The sequence below is a fragment of the Astatotilapia calliptera genome, chromosome 6 (genome assembly GCF_900246225.1).
Source record: "Astatotilapia calliptera chromosome 6, fAstCal1.2, whole genome shotgun sequence".
Classification (NCBI taxonomy): Eukaryota; Metazoa; Chordata; class Actinopteri; order Cichliformes; family Cichlidae; genus Astatotilapia; species Astatotilapia calliptera.
In genome coordinates this window covers 3746021-3765836 of record NC_039307.1, presented here as the reverse complement: position 1 = coordinate 3765836, position 19816 = coordinate 3746021, and the positions used below count along the sequence as shown (strand labels likewise).

Here is a 19816-nt window from a genome sequence, read left to right as displayed (position 1 = left end):
TTAAATATTTGATTGCAAAGAGCTCTGCTGGCAAAGACAGTATGCTTCAAATCAACATTTAAACAGCTTTTAGCTTCCTGTGGTCGTCCCTCCTCTTTGTAAAACTTGTGGACATGACTCAAACCTAAAGCAGTTTAATGTAGGTGAGAGAAAACGCACAGTTCTCCTTCCAGTTCTGCTCGTTTTCAGCTCCTTTCTCTCATTCTCCTTTAATAAGACAGCTTATTGGTTTCATCCTGCACCTTTGTGCAGTAAATATTCACTTCACTGAATCAACTTTGACTGTTTAAGCTTCATATTAGCACCAGACAAACAGAAATACCATATATCCTTATTTCTTTCACTGAAAGCACATAATAAAGGAAAGGTCAGTTTTCTCCTTTTATTTCTCCTTATGTGGCTTTAAAGTTGTGAAGATCTGCCAGGTTGTTCCATTTCGTAATTAAATCTATACCTTTCAGCTTTTATAGCCAATACTTTTGGAATTTGAGTATTGCACATGGTCTCTTTTTGATATTGAAAATATTCCAGGTGGCAAAGATTCTGCTTTTTTTGGGGGAAATCTTATGACATCTATTAGAAGCTGTTTATGTGCTTTTCATTTGTGAACTTCAACAGATCACAGCTTATTGTTAGAATGAACAGCAAGATAAAAAAATGTGATTTCCGCGAGGATATAAACGTTAACTTTTTTGTTGGGGGGAGGCGGCTTTGTTGTTCTTCTGCTTTTGTCTGCACCGTTTCTTTCAGGTTGTTTCACACTGTTGAAAGATTCCCATCCATCGTTTCCCGTCTACGTCTGCCCTCCTTTTCCTGTCATCTCTGGCAAAATAATATTTGTTTAAAACGAGCCTAAAATACCGGAAGAAGAATTTACATGTTCCGCTTGTCTGCCGGTCTGTTGCACTGCTTTTCAAGTTACAACAAAAACACAGCTCACACACAACTCATTAGCTCAGCCAGCATCTACAAAATTGCGTCAATAACCACATTTAACCTTTGACTAACCACCCTGCACCCCCCAAAACACAAACACAGTCAAACACCTCATAACTGACACATAATAACGTTCCTATTCTTGCTGTGAGTTCAGAGACTGTTGAGCAATTCCAGAAACTGCAGCTTGATTTTTCCGTCTCTGTAAAAAAAGAACATAAAAGTAAGCGGGTGGCTCGTCTTTTAAATCGAGGCTCAGTAAAAATTTCTAACCTTACCACGGAGCCCTAAAGCAGACTTGTATTGGAGTGTGTTTAAAGTGCTTTGTGGACGTTTCAGATCAGTACCACCGATGTCTCGTAACTAACAACGCTCGCTGCAGCACCCACCTGAGCGGTGCACGGCCTTGAGAGGCTTGGCTGCTGCCCACGGCCTGCCGGTGGCAACCAGCCACCAGCGTGTAGAAAAAAGCTGAAAGAACGCACACTCACAAAGGCGTTACAATGCATGCTGGGTTTCCATGGCAAAATGGAGGCAAAGAAACACAGGGGGAGAAAAAAGAAAAGCAATAAAAGCCATGATTGAAAACCTTTTGGGCTGGGCGGAGGGCACACATGCACAGGCAAACAAGACGCAAGGAGCACGCTGATTTACAGAGTCTGATCAGAAACACACACGTGTGCAATAAACTGCAGCATTGGTAGAACATATCGTGCGATCCCACTGGTGGGAGGCGTTTTTAGGATTGGTGGGGGGAGGGCAGCAGCTGGGAATGGGCAGGGGGGGTCTGTGTTTGACTGTCCATTTGCCTTTTTATAGCTGCCCACTCTAGTTAGGAAAAAGGGAGAGAGAGAGATCTAGGAGCAGAGATAATGAGGAGGTGGGTGGGTGGGCGGGGGGGTTGACGGCACAGCCTGGACTGACCACTGGATGCAGGCACAAACACACGGCGAGACCCTGTTGAGGCTGCAGAGGTTGTTTTCTGCTGTGCATTTGGGGTTGATTAAAGCAGAGCAGCATTGACACGTTGCTTCTTTTTTCCTGGACGTAAATGGTTTTATCTTTTAAAAAAAAGGGAAAAAAAATAAATCAATATTTGAGAGTGGCTGAGATAAGGGTGGGCTGCAGGGAGAGAGAACAGAGTGATATTCTCTGTGTGAACAAGTGAAAAGGCGATTGGGCTCTTTTTTCCCTCTCCTCTCAGGGCACTCAGGATTGAGAGAGGACAAGTAAATGAGGGAGAGTGTATATAAGTTTGTGTGCCTGAGTGCGAGAGGGAGACAGAGGGAGAGAGCTTTAGTCTGGCTTTTCTCTGCTCTGCCTTTCAGCTCCTCTCTCACTGTAGAAAGAGGCGTGTCCATGGGCCAGTATAAAGTCCAAGGAGAGCCACTCGTGTTGAGCCATTCTCAGGAGCGAGTCCTTTGCACTGCACACCAGCAAGAGGAGGAAACTGCAGCTGTTACCAAAAACACGGCCTTTCGCTGACTGGCTTTGCATTTGGACACTTGTAGACCAGATTTTTTGGTGTTTCGGCAGAGCGCGGGCGAGCATCGGGACTCGGACTCGAAGAGCAAGCCTCACCTGAACGTGCCGGTGGATATCCTTCCCGCTCGTTCCACCTTAACAAAAAAGAAACCCCCCCAAAAACCCCAAAACTTGTTCTCATCACCCACGAGCTGAGCGCATCAAGAGCAGGCTCCAATTTCTGCGGTGTGAAATTGAATCAGAGCAACGGAGAAGCAGTACAGCAGAGGCATTGTGTGCCTGCATTTGAAACACTAACCAGCTGAAAATATCAAAGACCTTCCAGGACAAAGTGTTCCTCTCAAACCTCTTCTCAAAGTGATTATAAGCTGCACCACATTCAGAAGAGGAGGCGGCCAAAGTGACCATACACAAGGGCAAAGGATTGCGTGCAGGTGCCGGGACTGCCATGGTGCGTGGAGGTGGCGTGGCAGTAGCTCCGTCCTGCTGGGGCCTGTGGGTGTTTGGCGCCCTGTCGTTGGCGGCACTGTGCTTGTCAGACCAGGCCATTCGCTGCCCCGTTTGCTCAGAGGAGCGCCTGGCCAGCTGCCGTCTGCCTGAAGGCTGCGAGGAAACGGTGCGGGAGCCCGGCTGCGGCTGCTGCCCCACCTGTGCCCTGCCTAAAGGAGCCCACTGTGGCGTTTACTCACCCCGATGTGGCACGGGCCTCCGCTGCTACCCGCCGAGGGGCGTGGAGAGGCCGCTGCACTCACTGATGCATGGCCAGGGGATCTGCACTGATGAGAGGGAGGTGGAGGAGAACTCAGGTGAGAGTGAAACCGGGCTCTTCTTCTTCTTGTTTAGTTACGCTCAAAGCGGCAAAGGTCTTTCTCTCATTTGGTGCCAAAAGTGATCTGTCCCAAGCTGAAGCGGCGTCTCTGCAGACCAGAATGTTTTCTCTCTGTGCTCCCCGGACCTTTTTTACCTGATCCGGGCAGAGTTGGGGGGGTGACAATGTGCTGCTTGTTTACCCTAATCTCAGCTAAGCCCTGAAGCAGAGCATGCACACGCACCGGATCCTGATGGGAGAGCGCACACAGTCCCGCCGCTGTCCTGCGGCCGCTCGCTGTGAAAGGGAGCCCTGCTGAAAGATGCGGAGCACCAGGGTGTGCGTGTGCTGCACGCTGCACAAAGTTTACTGAAGGCATCCTGCAAATTTTCTTCTTGTCAGCAGAACTCGCGTATGCCATGTTTAAGTGAGGTCCTGCAGGTGAAGTGCAGGCAGTGAAATGGACTGTGGTGATGCTGGAAATGTGAGAGTCTCCGTGTGTGTGTGTCCCAGTGAATCTGTGTGTGTTTGTAATGGGAGGAGGTAATAAAAGCTGCTGTATGAAATGACTGTAATGGAGTGTGGCCAGTCTGGAGCTATTAGAGCTCTCTGCAATCAGTAATTTACGTGGTGCTCTTTCATGGATACCCCTGGTCCTCCTCCTCCTCCCGCTGCTGCTGCAAATCTCTAACTCTTCTTCTTCTGCTGCTGATGTCTCTATCACACTCTTCTGGCCCAGCTCTCCTTTTCTGTTATTGCATTCCTCTTCCAAAGTCTGTTTCCACTTTCACACAGTGGGATGTCTAATGCTGGATCTGCATATCCAGTTCCAGTTCACTGCACTAACATCAGCTTCTTCCTAACTAGACTAACTGCTTGTCTCCACAAAGGGAGTGGTGCTGATTTCCATTAAATCATTTAAGACAACTGTTATAAGGTGGCGGCTCTTTTATTTGTTCCAGATTATCTGCTGCACACATGCTCCCAGACATTTTCTGGTAATAGTAGTAGGATAGTCTTCCAAAGACCTGGACGGGCTTTAGTCGGTGTAAAACTCGCAGGACGCTCATTGTCATTGCAGCATCTGTTTCTCCTGGCCCTGGGAGCACCCCACCTCCTCTCTTGCCCGAACGAGCCCTCGAGCGCATCGCCCACCGTGTCCAGCTCCTTCGTGAGGATGAGCTCATCGGCACTGTTGCTGCCAGAGCTGAAATTAGAGCCTTCTGCTCTCTGCGCAGGGCCAGCATAGGTTAGCCCGGCACATAGCGTGACTGAACGGAATCAGAAAGAAGAGGAAAGCTGTGTTGAGCTTGATATAAAAGGAGAGCTGTTTGGGTCCACACCCGTTTATCTTGCAGAATGTTCTCCCTGAATCTCTCCGATGCTGCATTGTCCAGTTAGCTGAGCTGTAGCACACGGAGGGGACTTGGCGGGTTGGAACATTTTGGAAAAGTTTTGTTTTGGGGGTTTTCTGTAATCCGAGCGCTGGGTATCGTTTGCCTCGATGCTCTTTCTCACCCCCGAGGTCTGTCATAACAAAGCAGGGAAGCTCTGCCCGATAAATCTCACTGTAAATCAATTCTGCTGGCAGCAGCTCAGATCTACTGTATGAGAATGTTTAATGTAAACCGTGGCAGACGGGAGACGATCAGAGAGGCACCGGGGAGAGGCAAAAAAGCTCTAGATTTCCTTTGTGGTGCATTCACCGTACTTATGCATTATTAAACAAGGGGGTGCATCTCCTGAATACATGTCTGACACTGCCCCACTCCTAGCAACAGTGAACATGCCAGATAAAAATAGAAAGAGGGATTGTAAAAACCTAGAGAATTCGCAATAAAAGGACCCTGGGATGCAGGCACATCCTAACAGCGTACTGAAGTGAATTTAGGGTGTTCACGCTGGTAGTCACAGCCCTGCAGCTGCTGGCTGGTGCTGCCTCGTGTTTAGGAAAAGTAACATATTAAATCAGGCTGTGAAGAATTATGAGCTATCTGCCCGTTTCTCTCTTCCTGAACTGAATTTCCATAGCAACAACAGGCAGTATCCTGCGCCGCATGTCAAAGTCTAAGGCAGCTTTAGTGCTTCTTAATATTCCTTTCTCAGGATCCGTCTCAATCTTAATACTTAGAATAAATCATCAAGCGTGTGCTGGCATCTGTTCCCGCATTCCTGCTGGGTCTGCCCCGGTGTCGGGTATTCAGACGCTTCCCTCTCGCAGTGAAACGGATATTATTTACAAACTGATACAGATGTCAGATATGAAAAGTCTTACACCTACAGGCACAGAGGGAGTTGCATGAATGAAGCAGTCGGCGGAGCCAGACTCTGTTCGACTATGTCCAATTTACTGTGACGCACGTAGGCCTTTATGAAAGCAGCATGCTAACCTAGATTTTTTCTCCCAGCACAATTTGGGAGCTCCGAACTGGTTATTAAAGATGTGCTTTCTCAAAGTTGTCTCGGCAGATGTCATTTCATATTTGCTTTCTTTGGGTCGTGCGGTGCATTTGTACAGCTGGGGCTCTTGTGCAGCCGTAAATGCGATTAGCTAATTGCTGTTCTCTGTGGGGCAGGGACCCCCCTCCAGAGTTGGAGCCGAGAGATACACAAACAACCCAACTCTGTCCCGGCCACAACACATCCTTAATCTGAGGCGAGTGAATCCTCACGGGCTGGGATTTAAGTCTGAGCCAGAAGTTCAGTAAGAAAAATACTTTAGCTCCATCTCCCGAGAACAAATGGACATTTTACCTCCTTCAAGGAGGACATGTGACTGGCTTGGTTTGCCTGTTTGTTAGCAGAACTGCTCGAAGAGTTATGGATGGATCTGCATGAACATTTTTGCCCCAGGTGGGGCTTGGCCCAGGTTAAATGGAGTCCCTGGGAGTCGATCCAGATTTGGATCCAGGAATTTTTGGAAAGATTTTCACCACTTCAAGGTAGAACAAAATTGGACATTTGGTTTTATAGCTTCATGAAAAAAAACACATATCAAACTGACACTGGGAATTATTGTCTTAAAGTTCTCAAGACAATATTACACTCTAATCTGGGCCCAGATGTTCTTCGGAATCCAGGAATTCAATAAATACACTAAATAAATCTTTAAATTTTAAATTTCAGTTGGCCTTGGTGTAGGTATGCACCGTTTGACTACATTTTCACCTCTTAACTTCCACTAGGTCACTTAGGAAGCACTGAGTTTAGGATTAAGGGCCCACATCCTGACCTGTAGATGTGAATCAAACTAAACGCCTCACCGGCAACAGTCTTGATATTAAGAGATTTTTAAAAAGTGCGATTCCTCAGCTGTAATCACCAAATGTTTGATTTCATTTCCTGTCTTCGCACAGGGGAGCGAATCACTCTGAATGTAAGAATATTTAGCTTACAATCAATCTAATGGAGTAACCCAGAATAGTTTGACCTAGTTCACTATAGATGCAGGGTTCCCTCTATTCACCACAAAGCACCATTAATGCATAAACTCAGCAAGGATTACTGCTCTCTGTGACAGAATTTACTCACAAATCTGTAAGCAAATGAATCTGCAACACAAACAGCAACACGATCTGGCTCCAGAGATATCTTACTGACAGATCCACATCGGCTGAGTTTATATAACAGACATGAATTCAGATTCAGGTTCTGTCTTCATCTCGATTAAAAACAGAATTCCTTCCTGAAAACACGAGAAACTTAGAGGGGGGGGGGGTGTGCCCCTGTTTCTGAAAAACAAGCTTCATTTTCATCGCCGAACAATGCTTTGATCCAAAAGTTTGACACAGGTTCAAGGATAATGTTTATCCTGATGATGATCCATCTGGAAAAGGTTCAGCCCTATCCTTTACCCATGTTTTTCTCTCTGATCCACACCTTTGTGTGTGTGTGTGTTTGTGTTACATCTGGCTTATAAGAGGTTTAGGCTGTAGAGTATTGGGCTGAAGGGGACCTATTATACTTTTCCTTGTTTTCTGTCATGTCTATATTGTTATAACGGAGGATTCTCACACTAAACACGGTTAAAGTTTCAAATAATGAGGTCAGCGTGTGTAAATGCAAACCATGTGGGTCAAAGCTCAGGCTTCATACTGCTCTAAACGCTCAGTTGCAGACAGTTTTTCTCGGATCGGTTTGCCGTCAGAGAGAGGGGATATCCTTACAAGGTAATCTCAGACGCAAACCTCTGGCTGTGAGAACAGAAGCTTCACGCCCCGCAGTTCAAATCTGTTGTCTGTGAGGGTCAGCCGATCAAGACATCTGCCATTAGGAGCCTAATCAGTGTGTTTGAGCCAGAAGATGAACTGAGGGCTGCATAAGTATACGATTTTGAATCATGAAAAGCTGCTTTGAACCTGTAAAGGAGCCTTATAGTTATAGTTTCTGAGTTCTGTTTCTAATCATGCACTTTTTTCTGCTAGTTCCTAAAGAGCAGCCAGTATATAATCAAGCAGGTATTTTTAATTTTACAGATTTATTGCTCCTGATTGGTTTCTAGAGACTGGGATGTCTGTTTTGACATCCGCTGAGCAGCAGCAGGCCGTGCAGTAGCAGCAGGTTTCTGCTTTTGTGATTTAGTGTTGATTTAACTTTCTTTCAACCTTTCCTTTGACAAATTACCCTATAGCACGGTCCAACATTTTCATTGGCCCCGACAGCAGCACTGGTGCTGCGTTAGATTCGAGCTGTTGATTAACAGATTCAAAGAAATCTTCTGCCTGGAAACCGAGCGTCTGATACTGATACTCTGGCAGTGTCCAGTGTTGACCAAAAAGAGCAGTCAGTTGGTAGTAAGCCTAGATGAGTTCAGTTTGCTGCCAGAATCGCTTGCAGGGAAGGGGGGGGGGAAAGCACATAAAAGTGTCACCAAACATTTGGGAAAAGAAGACTCCCCGAAGACCATTTGTTTCAAAAGACATTAGCTGTTGTCAGCGCAATATAAGCTATTCTATCAGGTGTCATTTTAAGTTTTATGTTCAAATCAAACTAATCCTCAATGTTTGGACATAAATAAAACAATGTGTCAGAACAGGAAAGGCCTGAGCCTGATGAGCTGTGGCTCTCGCTGTAACTCAACAGAAGAGAAGAACTTCAAAAAGTTCATTTAAGGAGGGGATCACTGCTTTTCTGGATCAGAAGAAGCCAGTTGAGCAGGTTCGTGTGCCTCCTGGATGACTCTTAGGTGATTTGGTTTGGGCATGTCCAACTGGGAGGAGGTCCTGGGGCCGACCCAGAACATGTTGGAAAGATGATGTCTCTCAGCTGGCTTGGGAATGCCTCAGTATGACACCCACAAGCCTGCAAGAGCTGTTTGGGAAGAGGATGGTTTGTGCATGTCTGCTTAGACTGCTACTCCCATTAACCAGACTTGCCAGAAAAGTGTCAGAAATGGACAGATGCATTTAAGAGCATTGTTAAATACATTACTAGAATCATGAGAGCCGCTAACATGTCAATGGTGTTTCTGTACCATTCAATATAGAGAGTGATGTAGATCATTTGTGGCTAACTTAAGCATTTCTGTGATTAATTTCACACAGTTGAAAAATATATTGTCCAAGTACGGATCCAGTCAAAAGTTTGGACACAATGTTTTTTCCAAGAGCTTATTTTTTTTGCAATAATCCAATAAGCCTAAGTAAAAATCCCATTGGCTTTTTGTTTCAGCCACCAGCACAATGTGAACCTCTGGGTTGGCCTACAAAAGAACAGCAACCGTGTGGCACTCTATAAGTAGCAAATACATTTTATAGCTGCTCCTCTTCAGGGTGTGTCCACCAAAACATCTCATTTGTGAATATGCTGTCCTCCAAAGTGATCTCCATGCGCTTTCAGAAAAGTGCTTGATATGATGTTTTCAGCTTTTCAAACCTTTCTAGCCTCACCTTAAACATATTCACAGCATCTGTATCCAGTAGAGCACGAATGAATAATCTGTAAAAGGCTGCATGTCGTAATGGACGATCTGAGATCTGAGATCCAAGTTAGGAGAAGTATAAACCAGTGGGAAGCACTCTGAGCATAACCAAATATTTATTTGGGGAGAACATTTGTCTTTGGGCTTCACAGCCTCAGCCTTAAAAGCCACTAACAGTGGAATCTGTAATCTGATGACCCCTTCGTGTCACTGCTCTACAGTCTGCAGAGAGAAGGCAAATATATAAACAGACACATGTGGCCTGGACTTGTTATGATGTGGATTAAATAACGTACTGAGACGAACTTGTGTAAAGTGGGGTTTTTCTTTTCAAGCGATGAATGATGCCCCTCGGCACGTCACGCTCACTATGACGAAGACGTTGGCAGCAACGCGAAGACAAATATTTATGTAAAAGCTAGGTTGAGCAAGCAATGCAGTTTATTGTGTAAGAGCTTTTGAGTTTGTCTGCTAAATACTCCGAGTCAGAAGCTGCGTTATCGTTCTGCTAACTTATCACAATGACTAGTTGACGATGACCTAAATCTGCTGATTAACAAACAGGTGAGGGTGTCTGTTTGAACTGATTACAGTCTCAGCTTTGGTTAATTAAAATGTACCTGGTCCCTGATTCTGAGTGCGATTGTCTGCTCACTCCAGCACTTCCTTTATCTCTGCTGTGCACCTGTGACTAACAATGCGCCGCAAATGTGTCAGTGCAGGCCTGACAATGCCCTGAAGGAATGATATTTAGATGCCAAGAGCTGGCGATCCAAATCCGATGAAACCACACAGAGAAGTGGCGACTTCCTCCATGGAAAAACAGAAGTGGTAGCAAACAGGACATGCCACCCCTGACCCACTTTGGCTCGCTCTACGTGGAGTCGGAAAAAGTCTGAACCGGCAAAAGAGGAGAAAGAACAACTAGGAAACAGATGAAACCCCGATGGCTCTTGTGGAAGAAAGTGCTGATGAGCAAGGTTTAACAGCAAAGAGACTAAAAATATAAACAGCTGAGATATACTTCCACCCCAGACAAACAAAGCAACATGACCTTTCGTGAGGTTTAGAGAAACACGGTCACCGATCAAGTTGTAAAACCCTCTAATCATCCCCAGGAAGTGGCCCGGGATCCTTAAAGGGGCATTCCAGGACATGTTTAAGAGTCTGAACTACAAAGGAAAGGTTTCTGTATTTGAGCCTTTATGCACCTATGCTGCATGTTGCACAAGATTAAGGAGGATACAAACCCTTGTTTCACTGTCTATGCCAGGAGCAGTTAGCTGGATGCCTGCCAGTGATCAGTGATATTAACCAGAGCTCAGATATGGTTCAGTGATCAGAGAAAGACCAGTTTAAAAATTGTAAAACTACACTTTGAAGTCCTTTGATTCCAGTGCCAATTTGTAAGAAAGCCATGGATTATGAGCACAAAGTCCAAAGCGCTGCCAAGCCTTAAACGCCACAGGTGAAAGGCAAGATGCATGAGAACCGAGACTTCGCATTTTATTCTTTACTTCGCCCTTCTCGTGCCCCCAAAAGCTTGTGACAGTGCAAATACTCTCAAACAACCTCCATCTGGTGCGGACTGCGGTTGTTGTGGAGAGGTGGAGAATGACGAGGCAGGGGGGCATTTCCTCAGGAAGCAGCTGGTTGCCTGCTGGGCTCATACTGCAGGATGATGGAGATGCAAAGGTGGCACAGACTCCCCCCTTCATACAAACAGGCAGGAACAAGGCTGCGTGTCCTTGTAGTTAACCTGGCCTCGTTTTTAGCCTACATTCACCACACTGTTGGCTGACCGAGGAGGACTATTAGAACAAAACAGTTAGATGCTTCACTTCACACTTTTATCATTTAAATGACAAATTATTAGCTTTCACTGCCATTCCTGAAGTAAACTTTCACTAAAATACATTTTGGACTGTTGGTAAGACAAAATAAGGTATTTGAAGTCATCAAGGAACGCACTATTTAACTTTCTGGAGCTCCTTCTGTACAGTTAGGTTCATGCCCCCATAAAGGAACTGCCAGTAAATAAGAAGACTTCTAGAAAAGTATTTTATAAACCTGCTGTGAATAGCATTTTTTTTAAAACACATTTATTTCAAGGATTCATAAACCGCTTGTTTGAATTTGAAGATCTAAAGTTTTACTTCTTGTTGTTTAGCTATGGACAGGCAGGAAGAGATGACTCCCGAACACCCGAACAACAGCAATATCCGGTGCAGTCCACAGGACAAGCGGTGCATACAGAAGACCCTGGCCCGGCACCCTCCAAAATCCACAAACCTGAGAAGCAACAACGCCAGAGAAGACGCCAAAGCGATCCTGGTGAGAGAAATGATCCTCGGGCATTTCTTACGTTTCACAGAAAAAACAAGAAACCCAGACGATGTCCGCTGCAGCGAAATGCATGAATCCAGCAGGTGTTTTACATTACGGCTTTACAGTTCCAGAGTCACAAGCGTGTAACAGGCAGGTTATAAATTGAACAAATTAGTTATTTACAGGCTGGAACATTTGGTCTTGTGAATGAAAGTACACGTGCATATTTTCATTAGCGTGCCATTAGCTGTTCAAACCTGGATCCTAATCCGTCACAGGCACGTTATTCAGCGCATTCATTTCGCACAGACATGTGGAACATCGACGCACAGAAATAACACATTTAGAGCTCGAGTTCACATTTCTCAGGGTCAGATGCTGGGTACAAACACACCGGCTTACTTAAAAGCTGCTTTTTCATAATCAGTGTCTTCTGTGCACTCAGATATAACGCTGTGCGACTTCAACCGCAAAAAAAACGACAACATTTTAATCCTATCCCCTTCAAGGGTTTCTCCGTGAACACTTTAATCAGGTACCATCTTTAAATTGCTCCCTGTGAAAGCCTGCTCTGACGACTTCCTGCGCTGGACCCCAGCCATGTTTTCTTAGTTTTCATTTTATTCTGGGAAAAGAGGAGGAAGAGGCAGGGCAGCCAGATCTGTCAGCAGGGTGGGTGGTTAGACTGTGCTGGTGTGGTCATTGCCACAGTTCGGATGAATACTCGGCACTGACAGTCTGACCCTGGGGAACAAACCAATGGTGCTCAACCCTCTGAATATTTAAGAAACACGCAGGCGTGCTCCTGATGGACCACCTTTGTGTTGGGACACCACTATTTGGATAAGTAATAGGTGGAGACCCATGATAATCTTTAACATGGGATTATTGATGCAGAATGGTAAATGGCCTGTATTTATATAGCACTTTACTAGTCCCTAAGGACCCCAAAGCGCTTTACACATCCAGTCATCCACGCATTCACCCACACATTCACACACTGGTGATGGCAGCTACATTGTAGCCACAGCCGCCCTGGGGCGCACTGACAGAGGCCGATGTTCTACGAAGAACTCGCAAATGAGCACGTTTAAGAGGTCAGAACGGGACATCCACAGGTCGTTCAAAACGTAGGAGTCGACCTTAACAGGATAGCTGCCAAATCAGGGTTTTAGCTTTTTATGGGCTGAGTCACAAACTGCAGTTTGTGAGTAATCAAAATGTTTTTCACTGTGTTCTGAAATCGTGTTTTTGGCATTACTCATCACTTTTCATTACTGACTAGAATGGTAACTTAAGATGGGTGACGCTTTATAAAAGTAAATCTAAACTTGCTCGAGATTTTTCCATGATTTTAATGAGCAAAGAGAATAATTTTCTTCCATTGTTTTAGTGCCTGTTTATTTGTGTGGTTGACAGCTGGTCTTTAAACGTCAAATCAAATCTTATTGCTCCTACAGGCCCCGTGTCGTGCCGAGCTCCAGAGAGCGTTGGACAGATTGGCATCGAATACTCGCACACACGATGACCTCTTCACGATCCCCATACCCAACTGTGACAAAAATGGAGATTTCCACCCTAAACAGGTCTGTACTTTCCAGCTTTCACTCAGCAGACCGCAATCTGACCATGTCAACTGGTGAACTGTGAATCTCAATCATGAAGCCGTTACCAATAAAAATGCCTATCTTTATAGTTCAAAGAGTTCCTTTCAAACTACATAAGCAATCTTCTCGCCAAGACACAAAACATGCCTGCAGCTGATGACATACAGTCTAAATCAACACAAAAGTGTCTCCAAGCAGACTGTCACGGTCATGCCAAGATCGTTATTGTTCTAAGCTCACATGGAAAGTGATTTACTCTCAGAAATCAAGACTGTGTGTAAAGCGGTTTCCCCTAAACTGTTGGACAGTAATCACTTTGTTGTTGCGATGGATGCAATTAGTTCTTGGATGAAGTTACCTGCTTTTTTTGGGGGGTTAGTTTATTTTTTTTTGCCTTTGAGAGATTGGGCAAGCGTGCAGATAAGAGTGAGGGAGAATGAGAGGAGATAGGGCTGCTCTTGAGCTCTTGATAGAGCTGCACATGCAATCAAAGCAGCAGACGCAGAGTCAGTGATAAAAGGCGAGCTCTGCTAAGGCACCCGTCATCAAAAGTCTGAGCTGTGCAGATTGTGTAACACGGCTAAAGTATCTCTCTCTGCTCAGATTCGCAGGCATCTGTTTACTGTTTAACTAAAACTGCGCTGTGATAAAACGTATTGGGAAGTAAAGCACAGGTCATTGGGGACAACTGGGAATCATTTCATGGCAGGGTTGCTCTGAGATTGTTAACTCGTCTGTGTTGGTGATGGGAAAAGTGCAAACGCACACAATAAATTTAGTATTACAGTAACTGTTGAAAGCTCAAAAAAGGAATGCTTTAGCTAAATAATTCAACTGTTTTAAACACTTCTCACACTCTGTTTGGATCCACTGGGTATAATTTCTGCAATGTGTGATTGTGTTTTTAGCAAAGTAAGCAGCATTATCTCAATCTGGAGCTGCGATATTACATTTCGGTACAGTGGGAATGTCTTTAAATATCACAACGAAGGTCTTTTCATTGATGAGTCTTGTTACACTCCTAGCAAGACTTGTAGAGTCCAAAAACAAAAATATGCAGGAACAGTTAGTCCAGAAAAACTCACAGTTAGTCTAGAAAAACTGTTACAGAACTAGAATAACGCCTTTGTCTTTATGCTTGCAGTGCCACCCTGCACGTGACGGCCAGCGGGGAAAATGCTGGTGTGTGGATCAGAAGACGGGCCTGAGGCTGCCGGGGCCGCTGGAACTGCGAGGGGATCTAGACTGCCACCAGTTAATTGCTAGCCTGAGGGACTGAAGACCAAGGGGGAAGCAGTGGGGGTGCAGGACCAGCTGAATTCTACTGGTGCTTATTAGTAGAACTATATGACTAAAGGACTTCATTCTTAAGCCTCACTCTACCTGAGGCCAACGGTACTTGAGCTTGTGCAACAAAAAGGAAACCATTGAATTGAGTTCTTTTGCTATCTTGTTTCTGTGTGTGCGGGTATGTGATACGAGTCTTTTGAGCACTTGTTCTGTTTTCTTTGTATCACGTGAACTTTAGGCCAATAGTCCTCAGACACATGTGCTTTAAAGTACCAGATGGCAGAAGAAAGGCACACATACACTTCCAGAAAACAGTTGTGGTTGTGATCTTTGAGAAAGAGAGAATGCAGAGCGTGTCATTTTCTCTGGTTTAGTGTAGCATTCTGGGAAAAAAAGCAGTCACTCCACCCAACAATCAAACCTGAGATTAAACATTTGGTTCATTCTTTCTGGAGCACTTATTCACCTGAATTTCTGGACAATCCGGAAAGATTCTCAAAAGACTGTGCACCAGCTTCTTGTTTTTTAAGTAACTTGTGACTCTTAGTCTGCTATTCTTTCTTTTGTAAACCCCACTCATCTAATAAGCAAGTGAAATCAAACCATAAAATGCGTTTGCTTGCGTTTGATAAACACAAAGTTTACTTCAGCCACGGCATCAGAGTAGCAATAACAGATGGGACGAGAACGAGAGAAAGAAACAGGGAAGAAAAGGAATGCATCAACCCCTGTCTCGAATTACCAAAATGATAAGCCATAGCTTTTCACACCACAAAGACCAAAGTGAAAAGTGAGATTAGTCTGCAAATCTGTATCTCACAGAGCCCAGAATAGTTTTGCTTCATCACCCCGTGGTTAACTCTGCACCCCCTCCCTCTTTGAGCTCTCTCTAGCATAAAGGACTGGCAGCGTAGCTGGGTTAGAAACTCTGTGCACTGCTGATAGGATAATCTTGTTTCTCCAGCTGGTGCTAAGATGCCAGTAGGACTCGTGTTTGTATGAATATGCTCCGATGTAGGGGATTTATCTCCAAACAGACTGCATGGCAGAACTTTCGGTGGTGCTACATATTGATTGTGCCAAAATACAAAAGAAAGAAAAAAAAAAGGAAAATGTTTCTGCACTTTTTGGGTATTGTTTCAGATTGGAGTGACGAGGGGAGCAATTAGCATCAGCAAATGTGAGGATCACCTTTGTTTGAAAAAGGCTTTTCCTGCAGGTTTTCAGTGTTATTGTCAAATGATAAAAAAAAAGAAAATCCCACGTTAGCTTTGCACTATCACTGCAGCTGCCTGGCTGAATGTTTCATTAGTCAGTTCTGTAAATATAGAAGCAGAGTGTAATAAAGTTTAATGATTAAACTCCTCGCAGCAAAGTAAACTTATAGCCAACATAAAATTGGGCTTGGATGACTGCGGCGAAGCAGTAAAGATAACGCAGCGATGATGTGGAAATAAAAATTCCTCAGCGTATCTGTTATCACGCATCTGTTGAGGATTACAATAATAATTAAAGGAGTTCATTATCAGTGCAAATGTCACGGTTTTCCATCATCGGCTGCATGGGCGACTTTGGTTGTTACTGACTCAAGAAAAGATTGTTGCTGCTGTCGTTGTTGTTGGTGTCCTGGCAGTTTGGGCCCAGGATTCACTAGAAAAGGTTCAAAAACCAAAGAACAGAACAGCATTAACATTAACCTAACAAAGCACTGGTGTGTGGCCTATAATTTTAAGATGTGTCGGAAACAAAAAGACACTTAATACAAAATTTTGGCTTTCTTTTTACTTTCTGTATGTCCACCAACTGATTTTACCTAAACAATATTTAAGTTTTAAATCACGGAGCGGTACGTTCAGCTCCAAACTGAATAATAAACGTGCCATGAAAATTCATTCATTTTTGCTTTTTACCTTTCCCACAGTGCATTGGGTTTTTACTTTATAAAAAGCAGGACAGATAAACAGAGACTGAGAAAAGAAAAATAATCTGAGCTTATCTCTCGTGCTTCCTGGGAAAGGTAGTAAAATATATAACCAGTGACAGCTGCTTTCAGCCCAGGTCCCTGTGGAAAACTGATATTCCCAATGTTAATGTGATCGTTTTCTCTTTATGCAACTCAGTCAAGAAATTGGATTTTATTGGACTTATTATGCTCATTGCCAACTCCATATCTTGATTCTTAGATTCTAGTAGAGCAGCTTCAAAACAGCTAAAATAGCTTAAAAGTAATGCTCATTTATCTTACACTGGGTCCTGGTGCTGCCTCCCTTTTTAGCTCCCTTTAAGCCAACTGTGCTGTCTGGCAAACAAACAATCAAGGGGTCTTCTGCCATAGACTGTATATTGAAGATAGATGCAATTTCTGAGTTTACGCTCATGTGGAAGAGTGCCTTAAACGTAAAGAACAGGCAGCAGAGGGCAGGCCTCTTAATTGTAAAAAGAAACCCAACTGTTTAAGTCTATGGGAAAATGGCCCTCAGCTCTCTGACTACTTCTGTATACATTATGATTTATATTCCATAAATTAAAGTTGCCATTAGTGTCCAGGATACCTTATGACTGAACCTTGTGACTAAATGAGTAAATGTGCTAGCGTGCACTGTCCAGGTTTTAAATCAGATCTGCTCCCATGTTCATGACATCTGGTTTGAAAACACTAAGACAGCGAGGTGAAGACCCTCATCACGATGGGTGTCCTCATCTTTTATATACAGTCTATACGTATAAAGCCAAGAGGGATGAGAAACAAACAAACAAACAAACAAACAAAAAATCCCAAATAACAGAGCATTTAGAGCACTCTGCACATTGGACAGTGTACCTGTACACTCACTGATCTTATCTGAAACATTATAACAGACAAATGAAGGAAAAACATATTTTTTCTTTTCTTTCTTTCTTTTTCTTTTTCAAATGGAAAACTGTCAAAAAGGTTTATTATGATTAAACCCTGTAATGTTTAATCATAATAAACAATTTGAGCAACAATGACCGAGCTCAGCATCTTTTCTTGTCTCTGTGTTAACCAAGTTTTGCTCTCATATAAAGCATGATGAAGTTTCCACACACAGGTTACAGGGTATAAAAGTAACAATAAAAATCCAAATAAATCAAGCTGCGATAATCTAATCACTGAAGCTAACGCTCAGTTTAAACATTTTTAGATACAGCGCATGTCATTGACGTGCAGTTTTAGTTGGTAGTAAAAACAGAAATGCATCCAAAGGTAGTTCAGGTAACCACAGATAGATAAGTAGAAGATGGTATGGGTGGAGAATAATTGCTGCGGCTTGAGAAAATCAAACCGAAGACTATGAGCACGTTAAAATAAAGACGCCAGTTCTCATTCAGTGAACTCACAAAGATTGTTCCAGCAAATCCTATCTTACAATTCATCGACTAATGAAGTGTTACTAAACACATTTGTCTGTTAAAACAGTCTTAATCCTTGTGAGAGATGGAAAATGGTTTTGGCTTTGACTGTGTAAAGGCCTTCTAACTACATAAATGGTGTATTTAAGCTATAGTAAGTTGCTTGTCCTCTGACTTTGCTGTACTGAACTGTAATTACATTTCTCGACAATAGACTGTTTGCATTTGATATTATCTGTTAATGTGTAGAACATATGAAGTAATGTTTGCATGCATACAAATGGACTGAGGTTGGAAACAGCTGAAGTCTTGTGTATGTTTCCAGAACAGGATTGTTATACTTAAACACTGAAGTGATCAAACAACTGAAATATAGAGTTTCAAATGAAATAATCAGCTACATTTTAAATGTTTTCCTGATGAAAATGTACACATTGTAATACAACGATTAAAATACATAGAAACTACAGTGTAGCTTGGTGTTATTAGTTGCAGCAGTGATATAAACCTGCATTCCTTCTGATGTCCAGCAGGTGGCGAGTCCCTTGGCTGCCAAAAGAAATAAGATTGTATTAACTGAGAATTTAAAAAATAAACTTTCCACTAAATTATTTTGTGACCTCAATAAACATTGTTTGGTTGATTTCAAGGTCTCAAATGCTAGTTTAACATAGAACAATGTTAACTTTTTAAAGTATTGTCACATTTAGAGTAAAACTGGACAAAAAGAAGGATGTGCTTTATGGTGTGACTATATCCTCTATTGTTTTAGTGAGGTGGTGCAGAAAAAAAACCATTTGGTGCCCACCCTAATCAGGTTTAATGTAGAGTGAAAGAAAACTAACCTGCATTACATTTGCAACCATTTTTTGTTACCTGGCTTTTCACATATCCAAGCATAAGAGATATTTCTGTTTATTAAGTCTGCAGATACAAATAAATGCATAGATTTGTCCTGTAAGGGTAACACAGATTCTTTACCTTACTATTTAGGACTAATTGTGTTTTTGTGTCTAGTCACCCACCAAAAAAACAAAAAAAATCTGCAATGGGTGACATCATTTATATACAGTCAATGTTTATAGCAGATATAGTTCCACTGATCATGGAAAACAGTCATCTGGTTGTCATAAAGTAGTGTTTTTGGTTTTTATCCCACTGGGAAATGTGATTTCTTGGAGTCCTCGCTTCCTGAGTACAAATGCAAAAAGTTCACTTGAGCATTTGTGGGATGTGTCTGACGCACAGAGGCCTCACACTTCGACCTTCAGGGCCCGAAGTACCGACTGCCAAATTCCTGGGGTCTGTCCATGCCTTGACAGGTCAGAGTTAAACTGAAGGCACAGTTGGATGTGTACAAAGGTAGCAAAACACTGTAGTATAAAAATGTCAGAGATATATTTTGGAGAATGGTGCATCAAATCTGAAATATGCTCTATTTAGTGTTATTATTATTTATCAATAAAGACTTGGTCTTATCATTTCTTACCAGTGTCCCAGTTTACAACAGTTAATTATAGTTCTTAGTCTTGAAGCGTTTTTTTCTTTTAAATATCTAAGTTGTTTGTATCCAATCTCAGATCTTTACTGACTCTTCTGTTAAACATGCTCTTGCAGTGAATCGTATGTGAAATATTTCTGTGATTGAATAACTAAATATGAGATCCATTTTTCTAGTGAATATAATTAACTCATGTTTAAATAAATAAATAAATATAGATTCCAGTGTTTGTCTGTCTCTGGCAACCATGTGTGACTATTTCACTGTGCTTACATGGGATTTGTCAGATGTGTCAGATAAGTGAAGGACAGCATTGCCCACCTTTGAGCACCAGATCATCATAAAGTTGTTCGACATACTCAGACTCAACAAACCCAGTGAACTTCTGTCCCGGGGCCAGTAAAAAGTATACTGGGCAGCTGGATGGATAATGAGTTGACGAATGCAATGAACTGAAGCAAACTATTCTTGGCAAGCAGTTTTTCACCACAGTCAGTATTTACTTTAACACTGTGAGGTCATCATAGGTGGGATATTTAACCCGATAAAATGTTATATTTCAAAGCTGT

General features: G+C 43.1%; 2 protein-coding genes across 3 annotated transcripts in view; one reads left to right on the top strand and one right to left on the bottom strand.

The window, feature by feature from the left end:
* The window catches only part of LOC113023585 (zinc finger protein Aiolos-like), an 82647-nt gene that overhangs the window by 13317 nt on the left and 49514 nt on the right, over positions 1 to 19816 (bottom strand). The window lies entirely within an intron of this gene.
* On the top strand, positions 1831 to 18213 carry LOC113023588 (insulin-like growth factor-binding protein 4). The gene is made up of 4 exons (XM_026169748.1): positions 1831 to 3227; positions 11320 to 11483; positions 12938 to 13063; positions 14229 to 18213. The coding sequence occupies exons 1-4, from the start codon at positions 2870 to 2872 to the stop codon at positions 14361 to 14363; spliced, it is 783 nt and encodes a 260-aa protein (XP_026025533.1). The 5' UTR covers positions 1831 to 2869; the 3' UTR covers positions 14364 to 18213.